Genomic DNA, 23,546 nt, shown 5'->3' with positions numbered 1-23,546 from the left:
TTATATTATGCCGTGTGCACGGCAAATATGATATAATAATAATAATAATAATAATAAATTATGATGGAAGACACCACCCCCGCAGGACACCGCAGTCGGACCTTTTTGTGTGATTTTTGCAAGAAAAACGCATCGTCGGTCCCATTATGCGGAGCACAAGAAAGGAGAGGTCGGAGACGACGATAATAAAGTAATATATTATAATAATAATATAATGGTGCGGCGGTGTAAGACGTGGTACATTGGCAGGCAGATAATATATAATATAATATATATACCTACCCCATGCACACAATATAATAGCGAGACGCGACCCTGGTGTTGCAGCCATAGTCGCCTGCACATCGTGGGAAAGCAAGACATAATAACATATTATATAGGACGTGATATACGGGTGAAAAAAATTCGAAATCATAATCGTTTAATTTTTTAACTTTATTCATATGAACACAATTCCATATTTTTATGATATAACAATGATTCATAAAATTTTAACCATAACATAATATTTAACATAATCGCACATAGTCTCCCTACTACAATAATACCTATATTATAATATTTTGTATAATATATATCGTACGTATAATTATTATTGGGGGGGGGGGAGTTATTTTGCCGTAAGTCCCAAACGCGCACGTCTCCCACAGTGGTTATTATTACTTTACAATACTATCAATATAAAAGTATTGACAATATAATGTTATATACACGAACGGCCGGTATATGCAATACGATAGATGGATTTTTCAGTTTGCAAACGAAAATTGTCTTGTGGTTTTTGCGTTAGGACATCAAAAAGACACGGATAACAGAGCGGTGGCGGATAATAATATCATATACATCTCACCTATACGTAAATTGCTTGCACGTGAGTGCGTGTGTGTAACTGTTTGAGAGTGGACAAGTCTGAGTGTTGGTCTAATATTATCGCTATATATACGTCTGTAAGCTACGAAAAAAAAGCCTCACGACGACACTATATAACAACTATAAAATATAATATAATGTGTATAACGTATAGTGTAATATATACGGTTCAATACGCATATTTTCTTTATTCGTGCTGGTACGACAAAACGACACTTTATAATATTATATATAATATATATATTATAGGTGGACAAATTAAAACAAAAAAGTACAAACGACCGATCAAATATGCATTTGACTTCTTCTTTGAATAAATTTGTATGTGTGTTTTTTTTATAGAACACGAGAGTAGAAAAAAATTGCCAAGCGATGGAATATATAATCTGTGTACATGACAAAGTCGGGAGTGTTTTTACGCGATAAGTTATTATATTTTATTATAATATTATTAATTTTATTTATTAAGCTAACCGTATTGTTAATAGTATTAGAAATAGTTTTAATAATTTGTATACAAAATTATTCTTAACATTGTGGCTTGTGTATCATAAATCATAATAATATAATATGACTTTGTGCTTGTTTTTGTTTAAAAAAAGAAGATTTTATTCGATTTCGTTTAGCGAAAAACAGCAACAATTTGTAATAATAATTAATATAATTTTTGTTTGTATTTACAGTCCTTAAACGCACAAATATAGATTGTATAATATAAGACGACGATCTGCGCATGTAAAATTAGAAAAAGAAACGATCAAGTGTACGATTATTTGCAGCTTCCACGAGTCCTTCGACGAGTATATTAATAACGTCTACGTCCAAATATATAAATTTAACAATATCAACGCATTCGTAATACCTAGCATTATTAAACAGACGAACGATTAAAAACACGGTGAAACGTAGGAAACATCAAATAATTCGTGGACGTTTCCCATAAAAAAGATCCGTTTCAATACTGAAGATGTCTTCGCGAGGGACGATTTTTTTGCGCAAATCGCGGGCAGGTAGTTTTACAGGTATTATAAATGTATATAAGTATATCCGTTGGTCGATTTTCGCTCGACCTAATCGCCATAACAATATTAAAAATTAATTGTTTTTCGGTAAAAAAAAAAATATGGAGAAAAATCATTTTTCACTTAATGGCTATAGTTATAATTTATCTTAAACACGGTTCGTTACGGTCGAGAATCAAAATGCGCGGCAATAAATATTATTAAACATTATTTTAACTTTTTTCGAAAGTGATGCATAGTGAAAAATAGAAAAAAGTATAAAAAAAATATACATAATAGTAATATTATATTATACTAGGTAGTACTTGATAATATAGTTAAATTCTAAAAAAGTATTATATTTAAGTAGACATTTAAAAATGATAATTATGTATAGGAACTAATGCGGGACAGGTTTATGGTTTTTGGATAGACTAGTCCGGCATTAGGTAGGAAAACAAAGACTGTTTATCAACCAAACCTAATACTCGTACTAGACCAACCTAAACGACATTATAATTCATAACAATTACGTATATTTCAATAATTGTTGTTTTTCGCGTTCGCTGCCTCCTGAAGGAGTTCAATGGCCGTTTCGGTCTGAAAATAATAATAATATATTATATTTAAGATAACATTTTTTTTCTGGTAAAGAAAACACGTCGTTTAAGTACACGTTATTATTTTTATTGTTAAGACTTGCCTCTTCGTGCAGGCGTTTTATCAGTCGGGCCCTGTCGACTTTTAACTGGTCGATCACATCAGTCTGCTTGACCGTATAGCGACGTATACCGTTGAATTCTAATAGCGCCAAATGTGCGTCTTTTTCACTGATGGCAGATTCCAAGGCTTCTTGTCTGAAAATTATAAACATACAACAAATTTAGAGTATATTTTAGACAAAACCTAATTAGAAGGTTAGCCTTCCTAAGTTAGCCGAACCTAACCAACGCAGACATACTAAAGGTATTTTTTTGCCTATATATAAATATAATAATAATATATATTATCAGCATTCAGCTCATATTATAGATGGTGATTGGGAGGGGGAGGGATGTTATAAGGTTCGACAAAAAATTCAGAGGCCTGCCAAAATTAAAATTATTTGTTTTTGACTCAATTTGTGTAAGAATATTTTAGCCACCATAAAATTCGATCAAATCTCCGCCACTTGGGCCATTGTAAAACAAAAGCCGAGGAACTCATTCTGCCGAATAGTAATTAGTAGGTTTCAAGTGTACCTATAGTGATCGAATGGGTCATTATAGTGACCTAATATAAATAAAAGCTCTTGTGGATGCGCACATTTCAATTCAAAATTAAAACACAGAATGTACCTATATGATAACGATTATGAAATTCTGGTAAGGGTTAAAAATTAAAATATTAATATAAACTATATACTCGTAAAAACAAAACGTCCCAATTATAGCTGGCGTTAAACAATACTGTACACAGATATTTTATCTACTGATGATGCGCGGCCACCTGAATAATAATAATGATCATAATATACAAAATAATTAATTATTTGTATTGTCCGATGACATCGGAAAACGAACGATTATGATGGTAGGCATTATAGAAATATTATGTTTTTCTCACGCGATCGGAGTGCTAAAAAACATTCGTCGTCTGCAAGGTCTACCGCCGTGTCGTCCATAATATTATGTATTTGGCCGAGTTGCATTATTTCTAATATACAACTACGTAGGCATTGCAGCAGTACGTAGTAAGTACGTTCGGCGACTATATTACCTATTATTATTATTATTATTATTATTATTATTATTATTATTATTATTATTATTATTATTATTATATTATTATTATTATTATAACACTCTATTGTCGCACCGCCGCACGCGATCGTCGGAGATACGTGGCCGCCGAACAATGGCAAAGGGTCATGGTTACAGAATATTCCGGACATTCCGTCACCCCACGTCCGACTTACGTTATTTCTTTTTTTCTGTGATTTACCGATAAGGTCGACGATAACGTCGTCACCCCGATGAGTGTGTTGCACAGTCACACCACGACTATAAGCGGAATCGTCAAAGACTATTGACTCAGATCTATATAATATATTATATAGGTAGGTACCACCCATACCTACCAACCGAGCGCTCCGAGTGTTCTACTGTTCTAAGTACCGGATGTTTTAAAATTCAAAGATTTTTAAACGTCGATATAATGTTATTATTGTATCATATGTGTCAATATTTCGTACAAAAGAATTCAACAAAACGTCAATAGAGCGAAGTAAACTTTCGTTATTTTGTAGTATGAGTTATATAATAGCTGAACGGCAAACACGTACCTATATTTGCCGTTACAAATCAATCCCGCACGGCTATAACAGTTTCAAATCGTACGCCGTATCGCGTGAATTTCATCGTTCTCATTTTTGTTTTATTGGTATATAACAGGGGTGGCTACTAGTTTTAATTCTGGGAGCCACAACTTTATGAAGCTAATTTGAAGCGTGCCTCATTGTTAAGAGATGTTTATAAAATGAAGACACATTTTTAATTTTATAACAAATGAAGGGAACATTAAATGTTAAATATTAAATAATATTATATTATAATATTACATACAATTAAACGTTTATTTATTTATAGAAATATCTTAGAGCCGCACAAAACTGACTCAAGAGGCACACGTGGCTGGCGAGCATCGTTGTGTTCATCCATGGTATAATATAATAATAATATTCGGGGGGACGAGGTGGCCGAGTGGTCTAACGCGACGGATTCGGCACAGCCGGTCCGAGTTCGATCCTCGACCACTGGGCGGCATTTTTCTCCGTGCAAGTCACGGTGTCCGGAGAACAAGTGCCGCCATCCCCCCACCCCGGGGCACGGCAGAAACCTACGGGTGCCCCATTAGAAATTCTACCAAACACAACACACACGTGTACCAACCTACCCAATATAAAACCTACCAAACCTTCCCAATATAAAACCTACAGTGCCCTCTCCACACCCAATGGCCTATGTTGCCGCGGGTTACCCAATAAAAAAAAAAAAAAAAAATAATAACATTCACACCGAACGTGAGTACCTATATCGTCATTCGGCAACCCATCCCACCATTTTGTTAGTTGAGCTGTGGGTGTTTTTCGTATTTGTAATTTTATCAGTAATATTAGTGTTGTGAAATTGACATCGAATTAAACAAAACATTAACATTTTACATTACTGTTTACAAAACAAGTTTAAGAAAATAACTAATGTAAGGTGTTGACTGGGAGTAAGAGCTTTGTATCAAGAGTAATAGTAAAAAATGTTTATCGCTAATTAAAAAATTTATAAATTTATCTAAATGAATTCATATACTTTTTAACATGGGTATATAAACAGCATCATTTTAAATATTTTTTTAATTGTTTTTATACAATTTGGTACAAATGGAACCTCCCCCGAATTTTTCCTATTGTGGACCAATGTGGTAGGTTGGTACCAGATTATTTTCATTATACTATTATGCATGTGTTTAAGTGTCATGAGTATCGGATTTTATTGGTAAGCTATGTTCCTATAATAATAACAATAACGAACTTGAATATTATGAGTTATGGCCGAACCGCACCCTATGCTCGGGTACACCTACAGGCTACGACCAAATCTAAACCACTGTACGGCAAGCTTAAGCTTTAAACTGATCGTTTTTCTGTGGAATAGTACCAAAAATATATTCTATTATGTAATATGCATGCATTGAAATGTTGATTTTTGAACTGATACTATTATAATTGGTCGAATTAATTTTTATAGAACCGTTAGATAAAGATAACATTTTTAATAACCATTTTTTAACCATACACATTTGAAACAGAAACACGATTTGTTTTTCATAATATACTACTTAACAGAGTTCGTAATTAATGAGCGAGATAAAATAAAGATTGCAGTAAAAGCAAACCGTTTTATATCGGCTCAAATAAATTCCAATGCTTTTATTAATTTGACATTTTGGACTATTTTTATATAGAGGTACTTGAATATTTATTTCAAACAAGGTACAAATATTCGTTTTGCAGATTGTCTTATGTGCGTTAAAACATCGGGGACAAATATATTTTTGTTTTACTCGATTAGGTACCTTAATTGTGATAACTCTTGAAGTTTCTTTCGCCTTTCAGACTGAAGACTGAATAGCTGTTCTTCTAACGCCTCCAGTCTCTTGTACAGCCCACGACAATTTTTGCATTGGTTTTCTGCCAAAGACAATCGCTCTTCCAGTCCACAGACCTGTTCAAGACAAACAGTCATTATTATTCAACTAAATATTTTTAACATATTGTAATCGTTATATAAAGACAATCGTTATTAAACAATATTCATCAGATTAATGTGCCGTCTACCTACTGTTGTACTAGTACTAACATTAAATTGAATTGTTTTCTTTTAAAAACACAGTGTCATTGCGCTAGTTTAAATTCGTAAGAGAAAATTAAATTTAAAAAATATTATTAAACTTAACAAAAGTATAATATTCTATTATAATATTAAATGTTTGTTTTCATCTAATATACAACAATAATTTGTATACCGTAAAACAATTCGTTATAGGCAACTAAACATACACACACACATATAGTATACAAACTGCCCTGCCAAACGTTTTCCGTGCCAGGGATTAGTTTTTTTTTTAAAAATATGTATACCTACTAATTATTTATAATAGTAGGTAATGTAATAATGTGTGACCAATGGCAAGCATTTAAATAAACAAAAATAATATTGGTTTTTGTGAGCTGAAAAAAATGCACGTGTAAGCTACCCTTAAGTTACCTATAAGTGTTACTCTTTCATTTAAAGGAAATCGCACGACTATTATCGGATGACTGATTAGTGGTTACTGGTTACCGATAGTATAAGCATCAAAGATCTCATTTTCACATTTATATAGATAGATTATTATATTATATGTTATAACTTGTAGATCATAATAATATATTGTAACATTTAACACATTTTATTTAGTATATAAATCCACTTCATAATTTATTATATTTTATATAATAATATTTTTTTAAATGTTTATAACTTATTCTCGATTTTTTAAATCGTATGTCTGACAAAAATAATATTTTAAGTGATTGGCAAATTGAGAGAAAAAAAAACAACGTGTCCCTTAAAAAAACAAGCCTATTTTTCTATATTATTGTTAATGGACCGTTTCGTGATAGTCAGTTATAATCTGTGGTAGTTAATACCTGATCCTGAATGTCCTTTCGTTTGATCTGCTCTTGGAACAAGTCATCCTCGCGTTCCGATATGATCGTTACGCTCTCTTTTAGCGCCTCCTGAAGTTCTTCAATGTGATCGTTTTTAAGCTGTATTACGTCCAGCAAATCTTCCAGTTCTTCTGCGAATTTCCGTTCTAGCTCGCATTTAACGTGTTCGACGTTGCCGATTAACGTTCCGACGTCCTCTGGTAGGTCTATATTCTACGGGAATGGACGTACGGGGATGGAGTAATAATAACAAAAAATAAATGATATAGAAAAACAAAACAATGGTAACTACAAAAATAAGAGTTCAACAGCTGGCCCTTCTTCTAAAAACAATTTACCGGATTATAACACTTTCTTTCCTTTGGAATTGATAAATATATACATTATTATAATATTATAATATAATTAAATATGAAATTAGTTTAATATTAAAATCGCAGTAGCGAATTCAACGAGGTAATATTTATGTATGTACAATTTTTGTGGTAAAAATAAAAATAAAAACAAAAAATAAAAATAATATGAAACGAAAACAATTATTCAATAATAGTAAATAAATAAATTAGTTTTTTTCAAACTTAACTAAATTGTGACAGCACAAACGGTTTACTTTTTGTAATTGAAATAAGTCTTATAATGAGATATGATTTAAGTAAAAAATAAAACAAATTAAAAAAATAATTATTTGTTTTTTTTTTCTTTGGTTATTGGAATAGTCCTTTCAAAAAGGTTGCAGGGCCAGGCTGTGTACGCAAAAATAAATAAAACAAAAAATAAAATAAAACAAGTGGAAAGATTAAGGAAAGGTAAGATAAATAATTTTGGGTTAGTACAATTGTCATATTATGATTAAATATATAAATTATTAGAAAACGACGCCATACGATTTATTATAGTTAAAATTTGATTCTGTGAGCATGTTTAGGATATAATAATATGCACTGTTTACTTCTACGTTTTATGAATGTTATTTGTGTTTTATATTTAATTATTATTAGTTTGTTAAAACAAATATGAAAAATAAATACAGTTTTAATGGTATTTTGAAATAATTATGTTTTAAACGCTTTAAAATGTTTGAGTAGGTATTTTTTTTATACAGTGTTTTAGAATGGTTTATATTTTAAATAATTAAATAATATGTTCTTATGAATGCTACTTCATTCATTTTTATAAGCAAATTATTTCAATGTAAAAATAAGTTTGAAAAACAAAGTTGATTGATTTCCTTAATATAAATTCTTACTGCTGTACATAACAAACGTGTTAACACATATTTTATACTTTTATTTGTTAGTTTATAATATTATATGGGATTTTAAATGAAATGGTTACGTATTGTACATGGTCTTATGTATCGTATAAAGTTTTATTTGTTTAAAATAAATAGTTTCTATTAATTATTCTGCACCTAAATTACAATTTAAGGAAAAAGTTATAATTTTGTTTTTACTTTATTTTCAAATTAAATAAAAATACTATGGTTAATAATATTATAATAACCGTTTACTTTTAATACGTTTACTTTTAGTTAGTAAATTAGATGAAATCTTAAAAAGTTTTTAATTTCATGAATTGTTATTTAAGTAATAATGTGTCGTAATAAACTTAAGACTGATGGCCATTTTGTTAGTAAAAGTGTACATTATATTGTGGCCCGCCAGCTTATATTAAAGGCGTCGTTTTCAAATTAGTTTATTCGATGTTACCTCATCGTCTTTTTTCGGCTGTCTCGAAGGATGTGGCTGTTGCTGCTGCTGCTGAGATGATGGATGCGGCACTCTCATCTTAGGTTGTGCATTTTTCAAAGCTCTAAAAATATTTTAATACATTTAAACATGAACTTGAAATTAAAATTCGTGTTGTGTACGTACTCTTGTAATTCTCTGATTTGTTTCTCTTTCGCATTTTGTTCTTCCTGACCCATTTGTACTACTTGTAGCAGTCTTTCCATGTCTGTCTGCGATCTACTTGCCTCATCCTTGGATTTTTCCAATTCTTTTTGTAAACTTTCAATCTGGCTTTGCAGTCTTTTGATTACATCACTGTCGCCGGCTTGCGACTTGCCCTGAAACATTGTAATTTTAAAATTAAAAATCACCTTGAAACGGTATCACAACTTACTTTGTTTATTTGGGACTCTAAGAGATCCAAATTTTCTTTTCGTTTTTTTAATTTGGCGTCCAATTCCGCCACGTGCTTTTCTTTTTCTTCCAACTGTCTCGACCTACCATCGACACTTTTTCTAAGTTCTTCAAGCTGTCGACGTTGTGCTTCTAATTGTCTTTTCTGTTCCTCTAGTTGTGCTTTTAACGAGTTTGTTTCTTCATTTGATTTCGATGCTATTACATGTGCTTTTTTCTGAGCTTCTTGTAATTCAAGCTAATAATAAAAAAAAAATTAATTAATTAATAGGTATGCAGTTATAAAAAATAGCAATAATTAACAAAAAAAAAATAACAACGAAAAAAAAATTAAAAGTTTATTAAAATAAAAATAATAATAGATTGGTACATTCAAATAATAATAATTTATTTATTAATAAATAATAATATAGTATGATTTGAATGGAAATAATAGTACAAGGTGGATATAAACCAATTGGCCAACCTGCTTCTTTTCAAGTTCGTTTCGAATCTGTTGATTTTGATGTGACACTTTATCTTTTTCTAAAGCAAGGTTTTTGAGCTCACTCTGAGTATGATCTAGTTCGTCCAAGAGTTTTCTCACATCTTCTTTCAAGGCATTGTCGTTCGACGTCGCTGATATCTGAAGTTGTTTTTCTAACGTGGTGACTTTAGAAGTATATTCGTCAGTCTTCCGTTTGTTCTCAGTCTGAAGAACTTGCAATTGTTTTTTAAGCTCGGAAATAGCAGCTTCCTTACTGTTTATCTGTTGTTGTGCTGACTGTAGTTTCTTTTGAAGTTCTTCAGTCATCATTCGTTGGGCATCCATAGATTTCTGTAAATTAGTTCTTTCACCATCCACACCCTGGTCCCGCTCTCTTAACGCCACTTGCATTTGTTGTATTGCCTGCTGAAGAGTTTTTGTTTCTTGTTCTTTGATCGCTAAGTTTTGTCTACAAGTATCCAACTCTTTATCTTTTGTTCTTATCAGATCTCTTAAACGAGAAGAGTCTTGCTCGTTGTTCTGTTTGGCACTCGTGTCTAGGTTTCTGAGATCGGCCTTTAATCGCTTAACTTCATCTTTTTCTATTTCCAAACTTCTTTCGGAAGTTTGCAACTTGTCTTGGCATTGTAACAACACTGACTGAGACTTCTTTAACATGTTTATTAGCTCATCTCTTTCAGAAGTTACTTTTTTCAAGTCCACGTCAAGTTTAGACAGTTGTTTTTGTGACTCTTCCAAACGCCTCTCACTGTTCTTCATCTGTTTCAACAGTTCTTCTCTCTCTGTTAGTATGATACTAGAACTATCCAGTCGTGATTTCCATTCCTGCAACTGTTTTTCTTTAATTTCTAGTTTTTCCTTGAGAATTTCTTTTTCTCTTAGTGCTTGATTCAAATCTTGTTGGACCTTAACAATATTTTCTTTTACGTGATGTTCAGAATTTGATAAAGACATTTGCTGTTGTTCTAGTGCTCGTTTGACTTGATGTAGCTCAGTTTCTAATTTTAATTTATCTTCAGAAATCCTGTGACATTTTGCTTGACTTTGTTCAAGGCGGTCTCGCAATCGATCTTCCGACATGGTGCGATCGAAATCTCCAAAGTCTTTGCATGTACTTTGTGATCTTCCTAACACTGGTTTGTCCCTCATAAACCTATCGTAATCTCTTTCTGGTTTGAATTGTAATAATTCCGCTTCAACTCGAACCAAATCAGTTTTCAATTTCTCATTTTCCTTCTTTAGTTTATCTACATCCATCTGCGTTCTATAAAGCTCCATTTCAGTTTTTTCCTGTGACTGTTTTGTTTTTGCATAACGATCTTTAGTTCTTTCAAGGTCAAAACTATTTTGCTCTCCAACCGTAGCAATTTCTATTCTTAATTTGTCATTATCCGTTACTAGTTTGTCACATTTCATTTGTAACTTTTCATGATCCAATATAAACTTTTCATTTTCTTTTTTAAATTTAGCATATTCTGATTTACTCTTTTCCAATTCCATATTTATATCATGCATTTTATCTTCTAATTTCTTACACGTTGACTGAAGTTTCTCTGATTTTTCCATTTCTTGAGTATATTTAGTTCTAAACACCTCCAATTCTTCTTTCATTCTTTCTTGTTGCCTAACTGAATATCTTTCTGCTTCATCTCTAAATGTAGACGCCTGTGTTTTATATAACTCAATATCCGATTGTGACTTTTTGTACTCAATCATAAGTTTGTTATATTTTTCAGATATTTTTTCCAGTTCAATTGAAAGTTTATTTACATCTTTCTGTTGGTCTTCGAGCAACACCTGTGTTTTAGAAACTTGTGAATGAGCTCTTTCCATTTCGTATGCATTATTCATAGCTTCTGTCTGTAGTTTATCTCTTTCTGCTGACAGCCTTCTTACGTCCATTTGCAATTTGTCACACCGTTCCTTCATTATGTCCAAGTTATCCATTAGGTGATCTTTTTCGTCTTTGAATTTATCTTCTACGTCTTTAGTCCTTTCTAACTGTATTATTAGCCTGTCATATGATTCCTGTAGCTCTTGAATTTCAGATTTAGATTTTCTTTGATCATCTCTGGCTTTCATAGCATGTAGTTGTAATTTTTCCATTTCTAATTTAACATCATCTCTTTCATTCTCAACAGTTTCTAAAGATTTCTTGACTTGATATAGTTCATTTTGTAATCTAATAAAAAAAAAAAAAAAATAGAAAATAGTATTATTTGTTATATATTTATACTGTAAAATTGTTACCTATCGTATTTCTCCATAACTCTATCCAACTCATCTTTAGCAGCATTTTTATCCTGTACGGCTTCGTACATTGCTTTCTGACATTTTTCTATTTTTTCCTTTTGCAAATCAACTTCATTTATAGCATCTTCCTTCTCAAGCTGTAAATAGAAAACAAAATACAAATATGAACAGTTGATGATAACAATAGCCTTTATAAAATAAAATTCAGAATAAATCAATTATTAATTTACTGGTATGTGAAACAATTTGACTTAAATCAGGATTACATATGTTTTAGATCTAATCGATAATTTAAAAATTGATGTAAAATATTTAATAAATATTGTTAAAATACGTATTGTTTAAGTAGGCACCTGTGTTTTTTTAAACATTGATTGTGCCTTCTCAAATCTTTCTTCAGTGAGATCAAGTTCAGCTTGGATTTTTTCTTTTTCTCTTTGATATTTCATTATTTGTGAATGGAATAGATCAGCGTCATTTTTATTTTTCTCACTGTCGTCCAACAATTGATTTTTCTCTTTTTGCAGTCTGGCTACCATTGACTAAAACAATAAAACAATATTATATATTGGTATAATATATTTATTTAATTTACTAGAATTTACTTGGCTTATTTCATATTTAGCCTTTAAGTTTTCGAACTCTATTTGAATAGTTTCCTTGTCTTTTTGTAGACGTCCAGCTTGTCCAAGTGCTTTGTCTAATTGTGTTTGAACATTAGTAAGCTCAAACGTATTTTGTTCCTTTTCAATATGCCACTAGACATATAAAAATATAAATTTACTTATATTTAGAATAATTAAAAAAAAATTTATAAAAAGTCGTTATCGTATGTATATTTCAGATTACCTTTCTGAGTTCACTCGTAGTCTTATTTAACGTATCTTGCACTCGATCGGTTTCTCTTTGTGCATCGTCTAACATCATTTGTAATTTTTCTTGCTGAAGTTGTGCTTTGCCTAGTGTGCTCTGAGATCGTTCCAAATCTTCTTTAGTTTTTTCTAACTCTACCAAAGCCTTTTCTCTTTCGGCGAGGATTCTAGTTACACTTGATTGATTACGCTCGTATTCGTCCTTGACATTATTAATATCACCTTGGGACTTTTCTAGTTTTGTTACTAATCTATATATCTCACCTTGAGACACCTCATGTTTTTCTTGTAACGCCTTAATTTCACCCAATAGCTTATCATTATCCGCTCGAGTTATGCGGAGGTCAGCTTGTGCCGCTCTCAAATCTGCAAGCGCTTTGTCAGCTCTGTCTTGTACTCTGTCCATTTCTTGTGATTTGGTCAGCGTACTTCTACCGAATGTCGTCTGTGATAATTCTAAATCTTGTCGTAGCTGGGCATTTTCGAGTTCTAATCTTGCAAATTTCTGTCTGGTATACTCCCAATCCGCTCCACTTCTATTCACTTCACTTGAAGCCTTTTCTAATTCAGCCTTTGATTTTCCGAGTTCGCTCTGTGATTGTTCCAATCGTTCTTCCAAACGATTTTTTTCAGAATTTGCTCTATTTAATCGAGTGTGGATCTTTTCCACTTCGCTTTCTAGTGCATGAAGTTTTAATTTAAAATCAGCGATATCCCTTTCATGTAAGTCTCTTTCTTCCTGTCTGTCTTGTTCAGCTCGATCTCTTTGCTCTCGTAATTGGTTCATTTGTTTCTCTTTATCTCCTATCGCCTCTTCTAAACTTGTAACCGCACCTTCAGATGAGCATTGATGTGCTTGAAGTGACGCTAGTCTTGTTCTAGCCATTTCCACTTGGTTGTCTTTTTCTTTCAATAGGTCTTCTAAATTTTCAATCTAAAATATTCAATACAAACATAAGTTGGAGTCATTGTAGTAATCGTAAGCGTTGTATCAAATCTACTTACAATAATACTGTGGTGAATATAATAAGCCGAACAAAATAAAACTTTGCACTTTACTATGTAATAAAGAACTAATAATGAAGAAATAATAAAAAAATACATACAATAAATAATAATACTTTTACTGATTCGTGATAACTAAATACAAATTATACTACAAAATGAATACAGAACGCATAATAAATAAAATATAAATTTGTATATACTTTTCTTTGCAAGACGTTAATTTTTCTATCCTTAATATCCACGTGATCCTTGAGCTCGTTGATTTCGTTTGTCACTCTATTTTTTTCTTGAGTAGCTTGCAAAGCGGTTTGTGTTTTTTTCTCAATTATACGATTTTTTTCTTCAAGTCGTGAACGTAATTCTTCAACCTGTTAAATTTAAATAATGTAATTATAAACGCTTTGAATGAACAAATTTATCTCCGAAACCTACAAAAATATCGTTTATGCATACATAATTTTATTTAGTGGAATTTTTAGTCTAGTTCCTACCATGATATTATAATATACTCTAAAACGACTATAGTATTGCTTGTCGTCATATTGTTTTGTGTTGTAACTTTAATAATATAATAATTTTGCACAGTGCTATAAAAATTGTATGAGAAGTAAACAGAGATAGAAATAGAGAAGTACAATCATGCATAAAAAATAAAACCATTACAAATTAAGATTAAAATAAAACAGATAAAACTGTAACGACATTGAAAATATACAAAATAATCCATTATAAAAGTCACTCATTTTTCATAATATTTAAAGTTTAGGTATTATTTTTTTTTCTTACATTGTTTAATAGCTAATATAGTTTAATGTATTTTACATTATTCTAATTCATACTCATAGTAATAACAAATTAAGACCATGTTTTATTATTAAATCGTAAGATATATTTTCTACTCAAAAATGAGTACACAAAATTTAAGTTAAAAACATTTTTTTGTTCCTATCGATATTTTATAATATTATGTTAAGTTTAGATTTGTGATATTGAGAAAACCTATAAAATCTGTATGGTTCTATATTTTTTCAAATGATTATTAATAAATAATGAACTTTGATATTATTTTTGATATTGAATATGTATTGATACATTTAAATGTATAGATAAAATACTTTGTATATTAATTTAAATAAAACACATAAATTACATAGTTTGTAAATCAAAAGTTCTTCCAGTTTTTAATTACAGTGAGACAAGAATAAATTATAATAATTAATAATATAGAAAGTAGATATACATTTATATAACAAATAGGTACTTAGAAATATTAAAAATTAGTATTTTAACTATTAAAAAATGTAATATGAAATACCTAAAGTTGTATAATTGATAAATATAGATAACGCTGGATATTATGTAAAACGTGATGCTGTGTGTAGTTTTAAACGCCCTGTTTACCTTATAAATATACTTAAATAGTTTTTGGTTTATTTCTTCCTTTTCACTTTACGCTATAGCAGCTTAGTATGCATTTGGAAAATAACCCAAATGAAAAATTGATTGTATAACACTTACGTCCGCTTGTAACATTGTGTAATGTTCTTCCTTTGCACTCAAGGACTCTTTCAGCACTCCAATATGTCTCTGGTAGTCGGTGTGTTGTTCTTCCAAAGTTTTCATTTTGGCACTCATTGCCACAATCTCTTGATCACGTCTTTGGATTTCCGACCGGAACTCTTCTAACTGTACACGATACCAATATCACATTATGCAACTACAGCGGGCTGTCATATCCTCTCAATGTCACTCAAATGAACGCATTAGATAATATATTGTTTTAGCACACACCATTTATACAGGGAATCGCTATTATAGTATTATTATGGTAATGACTTATTAGGATGTGAACATCGATGAAAATGTTTTATTCATTATAATCATGCATGGATACTAAATAACAATTGAGTGAATTTTAAATACATCATGACGTTACGAAAGGTTAGGTTATCTAACATGCTTTTGAAATTGATAGAGGTGTAGATTATTTTTAACATGAATATTGTGTTATATTATAATGTTATGAAAATGATTTTATTCTAAGAAAATAATTACCTACACGTTATTTATACATGATTATTTTATTATCAGGATTATTGTATTTTTCTATTCTGTTCCTAAGAATAAATAACTTTCAGATAAATTGTTAAAAATAAATCAATATATTATTTTACCCAACTGTGTATCAAAAAAAAATGCAAATACAATAATATGTAACAGTTTTTACTTTTTGGGCAATATTTATTTTTAAGTTATTAGTATTTATATTATTATCATTTAAATCTCAATGATAAGTCGGAGTTCACAGGCTAGATAAATTGTTTTTAAATGTACTGTTTAAAACAAAAATAATTAGGTACTGATATAAGTTATCAAAAAGTAATAAAATAACCTATAATTGTTTATTAATTATGAATAACATTTTATAGTAAACGAGTTTATTCAATTTATGTTACTTATTGATAATTTATGTCTTTATGAATAATAATATAAAATAGCTATTGTTCTAAGTTCCTGGTATATCATATTATATTTAAGTACACAATTTCATCTATGATTCGATTTTTTTGAAAAAAACATTAGGTATTATTATTATTATTATTATTAGATTGTTCTTACCTTTTATGCAATGCAGTGTAGCACGTTAATAAAGAAGCAACAATCTAAATCTACTCATGTGCTTTACAAATAATAAATGTTATCGTTATCCAGTCTGTTTATAGTTATAGTCACCTATCCTGCCATACCCACCCGTTATTATACACCGTACACGTTTTTTTTTAATCATCGGTAGCTGTGGTTTTGATAGGAGGAACACAACATCTCAAGTCCAAAAAGCATTCCAAGGGTGGTTTGAAAAGATAAAAATAGATTAAAGTTTCAAACCAAGATCGTCACATTATTGCAGATGAACCAAGAAGTTGAAAAGTGCATGACATACAAATGGTGAAAAACAAGCAGGGTCAAGAGATGTCCGCCGAAGTCGCATGCGGTCAGTCCGTTGGCTACTCACTTGGTGCTTGAACGCTGGCGCTGCTGCGAACTGAACGCTCCTGTCTAGTGCGTGGCCCGGTGACCCGGCGTACAGTCGCATCCTATCCAGTTCCTGTTCAAGGAGACCGACTTCTTTTTCCAATGTCGCTATGCGAGCATCCTTTGTCTCCAAAATAGCCGTCAGCGTGCCACTGGAAGCCACCCCCACGTTTTGTGTCTGGTACGCTTTTTCTAACTCCATTTGCAGAGCTTTTAGATTGTCATTGGTGGCTTTTAGGTCCTGCTTGGTCGAATCACAAACAAAAAAACACGTGTTTCACAAAAAAGGGTTTTGGCTCGGAGTGGGTATACATAGGAGTATCTAGCCACCATTCGCCCCTATCAAAAAAAAAAAAAAAAACAAATGTCCATTTCAAGTGTCCTCATGCAAGTCCTTGGACTGTTGGACGGAAGAGACCACCATTACCGAAGGGATGTATATTGTGGTAGGTGACTGGTATCGAGAACAGGAGCCCATTTACGAAACACGGTCCGGCATGCAAGACCCAATAAGAATCAATTTATTCTTACAAAAAAAAAAAAAAAAACTATACGACAAATTGAAAACAATTTCTCGAAGGTATTCGTAGTCATTTGTACGTTTGGGTTGTTTTTTTGTTTTTTTTTTTTTGCAGTGTGAGTGTGTGTCTGTGTGTGTACTCACGCGCTTCGTACTGTTGAGTTCCTGATCCCGATTCCTGATAACAGACTGGAAGTGGTGGACAAGGTTTTCACTCTCTAACAGTCGTGCCTCTAAATCAACTTGACGGGCCTCTAATTCAATCGCCTCTACCACTTTACCACCTACAAACATCCAAAGCAATTACATATAAAGCCATCGAATTACACACTAAAAAAAAATAATAAAAATAAAAAAAAATAATAATAATAATAACTACGTCGAGGTTGGTAATTTGTCTTGGAGGGGTGTTTTTAAAAAATAAAAATAATTATAAAATGCGTTTATAGTGCGATACTACTACGAGTTCTTGGGCTGGTAACTCTAAATGTTATGATAATGTTATCACAATATATTGTATAATGATGACATTTTTTTTTTTTTGATTTGAGATAAGTGAAGCAGGAGAGACGAGACATTAAGACGCAAAACATTTTGGCACAGTTCCTTCGGAAAAAAACGTAAGCGTATGTTTTTGTCCATAATATATTGTTATAAACAACTTCTTTCATACCTATACATTAATTAAACCGATTCAGTGCGTTAGACCTTGGAGGCCTAAGTTGTCCCGTCTTAGTCTCATCGTGTGAATAAAATAATTACAAACAATAAGTACGTACATATTATTATGTATTAATGAAAACCATATTAGAGTTGCCAACCGGTCCGAACAAATCAACGTACAGCGAACATTACAACAACAACATAAAAATAAATAAAACGTCTATTAACACAACTGCAGCAAGCTTGGTAAATTATTATTTAAGTAATAATTGAATATAATAGGCATTTCGTGTGGTATATACTATATCATAATTCTGGAAGTAGTGCATGTGTGTATATATGTGTTTGGTGTGCTTAAGAGAGAAAAAGAGAGAATATTTTTTTATGAGAAGATACAACAAGGCAAAACACACTGAATTGGCTGTTAACTGAAAGTTCTGATTGCGAACGTTTGAAACGACCTGCTTTTGTGCCATCAACTGCATTTGCTGAAATAACTGTCTCTCCTCCTCCTTGCCTGCTAAAACAAACGCATCTTACATTTTGCCGTTAAATGTTTTATTTGTTTAAAAAAAAAGAATAAAAATATCAAGTGCCATATTTATGTTGTGTTGTTATTATTATCACAATTTTTTTTTTTTTTTTGGGCGTTGAGCTGTTTTCAGGTGAACAGTCTGAACAACACGGTAATGCATACAACATATTACTACTCACCAACGCCTTTGTTCTGGAGCATATCCAAAAGCTTCTTTATACTATCGTCTCTAGACTGTAAGGTTTGTTTTTGCGTCTCTATCCTGAGCTCTAATTCCTGTAGACCGAAATTAATATCATTACATGGTGACTGGTCGCCGTTGTCCGGACAACAAAAAGGTTTGTGTTCCGTATATATGTATAGGTACCTTAATAGTCTCTCTGAGGATGGCCACTTCTCGGGTCAAGTGGTCGTTTTCGTTCAACAGCAATTCTACTTGCTGCGTTAGTTCCATATTTGGCCCCCGCATTCGCATTCTCAGCTCTTCTTCCAGTTGACGCACCAACATCGATTGTTTCTAAAACAACAAGTAAAATGAGTATGTCAAAGTGGTCGCCGTACAATATCAATATTTGATGTTCGAAGTATAATTATTATTAATTATCATCAGTGCACTTATATAATGGACTGTTGTGCGCGTGTTAGTTATTTGAGCGGAACACACAAACGCACGCGTTTGTGTATAAAATAATTATCATCTAATTTTATAAGGAAACTATGCCCGACCGACCTTCTCTGAACGTTTGTATTAAGTAGCTAATTATTATATACAGCCGTTTTCTTGCCGATATATCACACTTTCAATGGACGTCTAATCCGATTTACGTGACGCGTAATCCCCGGTATACAGTTTTATAATTGCTATGGCGGCAATCCGGATTTTAGACCACGGTTGCGGTACTTTGCGTTTATAAGACTTTTACCACCCGTGCTCGGCGAGCCATTATTATACCATAATAGTATGTCGCGCCATTTACCGGCGACAATTTCGTCTCCAACGCGATTATAGGTACAAAAATAGGTATATTGTCTGGGCATTTTTTTCGTTGGAATACAAAACGTCCGGGTACAACACGTGCCTATATATTGCGCAAACGACGTTCTAAAGCGTTTATAGGAAGAATATTATAATAGTTATAATATGATCGTGTATATCACGCTTGGCTGGGAAAAAAAACGATATTATCGTGAGTCGGCGGAGGAGACGCCGCGTGTGTGAGAACTAATTCGGCTCGGACGCACTTTACTAATTTGTTACATATAGCTATTACTGCACGGTAGCGTGCAGCAGAAGACTAATAATTGTTTTATTTTTAATTTCACATTGTTCGCGCGTTTGACCGGAGAAAAGTTCAAGGAGACAATAATAATATAATTATAATATTTGCACGAGAGTCTCCCGCGATATCGTGAAATAATCACTATATACAGGAAACAACATACGCGTGCACGATCAAAACGAATACGACGTACTTAATATATTATTTTATCATTATGGACTTTATAAGACACGCCCGACGATAATACTATTACGATATCATATACTATTATATCACTCACCGTCGTGCAGAAAAGTCCCGGGCGCCCATCGCGAGAAAACAAACAATATTATGAAAATCGCGAAGAGTATATTCGCAATGATGGTATATCATTTATATGTTAATATATCACAGTAAAATGCCATGTTATCGTCATCGTTCGGTTTGCGAATGTATATTGAACGGTGAGACGACACGACGCTGCGATGTTTCCCCGCCTCTATCGTCGGCGTACGCGTATATAATATTATAATTAATATAATAAAAAGGGATACGTTTTTTTTGTCGTTTCCTTTACACAAAACATTTGGTTAGTCGTGTCAAACGAATAGGTTCAATTTGGCCCACGTTGATTCTCATGATCTATTTTAATATTGCACATTTTAAGCATAATTCATTTATATTTTAACTATTAAGACACGTTAAATGCATGTTTATTCAATATAAAGTGTTGTGAATTAGGCTCCTCATTTCAATTTTATGAAATAAATGATTTTGTATTTAACGGAAAAAGTTTAAGAAATAGGTATATGAATTTATTTAAAAGTAGGTAAGACTAATACTAATAATTTAGCTTACGCATTAACAGCAGTGACTTTTTGTTTTAAAATAATATTATAAGAAGCTTCGCTGTCACTTAATGATATTATTATTATTTTTATTGTACCTAGCTGGTAGATTCATTGTTCATATACCTACTTTTATTGCATATTTTAGCATAGGTTAGGTTTTAACAAAACGAAAAGGATATTTTATGTCACATATAAATCCTTCATAGCCACTAATAATAAGTAACAACGTAGTATATAATAATATTAAGCTAGACGCGTCTTGTCGGCAGTTAAAATAATAATTGCTTGGTTATTAATGGGCCCATCCCCACGTATTCGGGCGCGCCTATTAATTATTCTTATTTATATCGACCGCGGTATCGTTCGTTCCTTATATTATTATTATTTTCAGCGTGCAGGCTTGTGTCTGAACAAATTATTACGGATCGATTTGAGGGGGGAGGGGAGGGGTAGCTGTTGACGGTTAGCTTGTGAGCGGGGGCGGCGGAGCGAAAAATACCGCCGAATAAAAATATTAACTTTTATATTGTGTTAACAAACCACACGTAGAATAAAGAGTACACGTAAAGTGCGATTTGACATTTTGACATGTTCATTCGTATGCGCGTATAACAGTGCACCCCCACCCCCCTTAAACCTCCCACGAACACTGTGTGGAAACGCCTGAGTGTTATTCGTGCAAACGTCTTCCCAAATGCGGACGGATGCGATGTTTTCTCGACGGTTTTATTATTTCTTTCTTATTTTTTCAAACGCCACGTGTACGCCATATAACAATATTTGCGAGTCGCACAGAACCAGGTCAAAAGAAAAACGATAAAAAAAAAATCTATACCACTCGGAGGAGAGAAAAATGTAAACGACAAACGCAGACTGCGCGCGCGTACGTATATATACATTACATTACGATGCGCATACGATTATTCTCGTTTATACGTCCTAAACATTGGCTCTCGGCCGCGACGGCGTGCAGCGTTAATGACGGACGAAATCGTGTCTACACCTCTTCCTCAAATCGATGCAAGTCCGGTTGTAGTTTTTCCGCACCCAAGCCGAGTCTTCTATATATCGATGCGCATACGATTTTTCTCGTATGTACGTCCTATACTTTGGCTCTCGGCCGCGACAGCGTGCAGCGATAATGACGGACGAAATCGTGTCTACACCTCTTCCTCAAATCGATGCAAGTCCGGTTGTAGTTTTTCCGCACCCAAGCCGAGTCTTCTATAATATTATATCTACAACGGACGACCCGGAAAACAATCAAATTCGTAGGTAGGCAGTCTCACACTCGTCTCGTCCAAAGTGGTGTCCAACCAACGACGGCGGCTAAGTAATTTCGTCACGAGAACTGCGTTTTATAATTTAATATTATTATATTCTTCCGCTCAATAATCGGTTGTATTTCGTAGTTCCGTCGTTTGGAAAACGGAGTTGACTAACAACGCACACACACACACGGTGAATACATCAAATTAGAAGTCAAAACGTCAAAATTAGGGGTCGAAGTGGCCGTACCTTCGTCCTGTTTTTGTTTGTATAATACGAGTCCCCGTTAATTGCCTATTAATGCGCGTCTGGTTAATTTATGGCGCAGCTTCCGCTGCCGTCAACCGACCGTTGTTGCCGGTGTGCGGCCTCCCGGGGATTTTCAAAGCGATTCCTAAATATTTGTATATGCGTGACGTTTCGCCCCCGTCGAATAATATAATATTAAATAATGATCGACGGGGACGAGGCGAAAAACTAGGGTATCTGTATTGTAGTAGTCTCCGTATATAACGGTATAATATATATTCATGGGTTGTAACGATTGTAAGTATACACTATGCAATATACGAATATAAAGAAAAAATGGATGGGCCCTGCCTGTATCTTATATACACGGAACGATGCCTGAAAGAATACGCTAGATACCTCAGTGTTTAAAGCTGTTTATGATAATATAATAATATTATTATGGTTTTGAGCCGAGGGCCGTTCACATCTATACGTTATCGTCATACGTTACGTCATGTCGTGTCCAAAACGTTGAGTTGGTTTCAATTCTGGAAATTTCTCGGTGGATCATGGTAATAGTGAACGAGATCAGTGGCGTAGCCAGAAAATTTTGTATAAGGGGGGGGGGGGAAGGCCTAATTCTCACAAAAAAATACAAAAAATGCAAATACAATATGTCTTTTATTTACACTACTTATTTTTTTATTAATCTTGATAAAATTCTAAGGTCAACACAGCTAATGGGGGGGGGAGGCTATAGCCCCTTTAGCCCACCTGGCTACGCCACTGAACGAGACCATGAATACTGTGGCCATGCAAGTATATGAGGCACACTACAATACCACAGAGTGGACATGCAGATTATACCATGACAAGTTATGAACTTGACTTAAAGTCATCAACAATTGCTATCTAGTGATAAAATAGAAAATATTTCTTTTTGATGTTAATTTTTGAAAACCATATTTCAATAACCATTGTTACTAGCTCTCTGTTTGGGTACACATTATATGCCGTATATATATTGTGTCGTTTCTATATATTGTTTTGTGCAATGTGTAAGCCCCCCGTTTATTTCTTTATTATCTATATTATGACTAAACCTAAATCGATTGCACCCAGGCCCACTCTTTTTCGTTCTTCATGGGTTCTGTTGATTTACTAATACCTATTATAGTATAGCTACTATGGACGAACGATGTGTAATTACGATCATTTAAACACATCTCTGTCTTTCTGTCGGTGTCTTTATCTCTCTCTCTCTCTCTCTCTCTCAAAAAAAAAAAATTAAACAGCTGGTGA

The 23,546-nt window shown here is 32.8% G+C and overlaps 1 protein-coding gene across 12 annotated transcripts in view; it reads right to left on the bottom strand.

Annotated features, from left to right (window-relative positions):
- Positions 1 to 414: 414 nt before the first annotated feature.
- The window catches only part of LOC132943431 (myosin-2 heavy chain), a 37,100-nt gene continuing 13,968 nt past the window's right edge, over positions 415 to 23,546 (bottom strand). For 2 of the 12 annotated variants that reach the window (XM_061012419.1, XM_061012420.1), the window contains 18 exons: positions 19,002 to 19,151; positions 18,814 to 18,910; positions 17,581 to 17,720; positions 16,897 to 17,157; positions 15,402 to 15,569; positions 14,084 to 14,251; positions 12,853 to 13,809; positions 12,609 to 12,761; positions 12,357 to 12,545; positions 12,001 to 12,140; positions 9,730 to 11,932; positions 9,244 to 9,501; positions 8,994 to 9,187; positions 8,829 to 8,931; positions 7,099 to 7,332; positions 5,982 to 6,130; positions 2,575 to 2,728; positions 415 to 2,471 (listed from right to left, as the gene is read on the bottom strand). In XM_061012419.1, coding sequence (XP_060868402.1) covers positions 2,412 to 2,471; positions 2,575 to 2,728; positions 5,982 to 6,130; positions 7,099 to 7,332; positions 8,829 to 8,931; positions 8,994 to 9,187; positions 9,244 to 9,501; positions 9,730 to 11,932; positions 12,001 to 12,140; positions 12,357 to 12,545; positions 12,609 to 12,761; positions 12,853 to 13,809; positions 14,084 to 14,251; positions 15,402 to 15,569; positions 16,897 to 17,157; positions 17,581 to 17,720; positions 18,814 to 18,910; positions 19,002 to 19,151 — 5,778 coding nt within the window. In that variant the 3' untranslated portion in view covers positions 415 to 2,411. The other 10 variants (XM_061012421.1, XM_061012423.1, XM_061012422.1 and 7 more) reach the window with 10 other exon arrangements.

This window comes from Metopolophium dirhodum, chromosome 4, assembly GCF_019925205.1.
Source record: "Metopolophium dirhodum isolate CAU chromosome 4, ASM1992520v1, whole genome shotgun sequence".
NCBI lineage: Eukaryota > Metazoa > Arthropoda > Insecta > Hemiptera > Aphididae > Metopolophium > Metopolophium dirhodum.
Note: the sequence above shows the minus strand (reverse complement) of the source record. Positions and strands in the feature narration are given on the sequence as shown.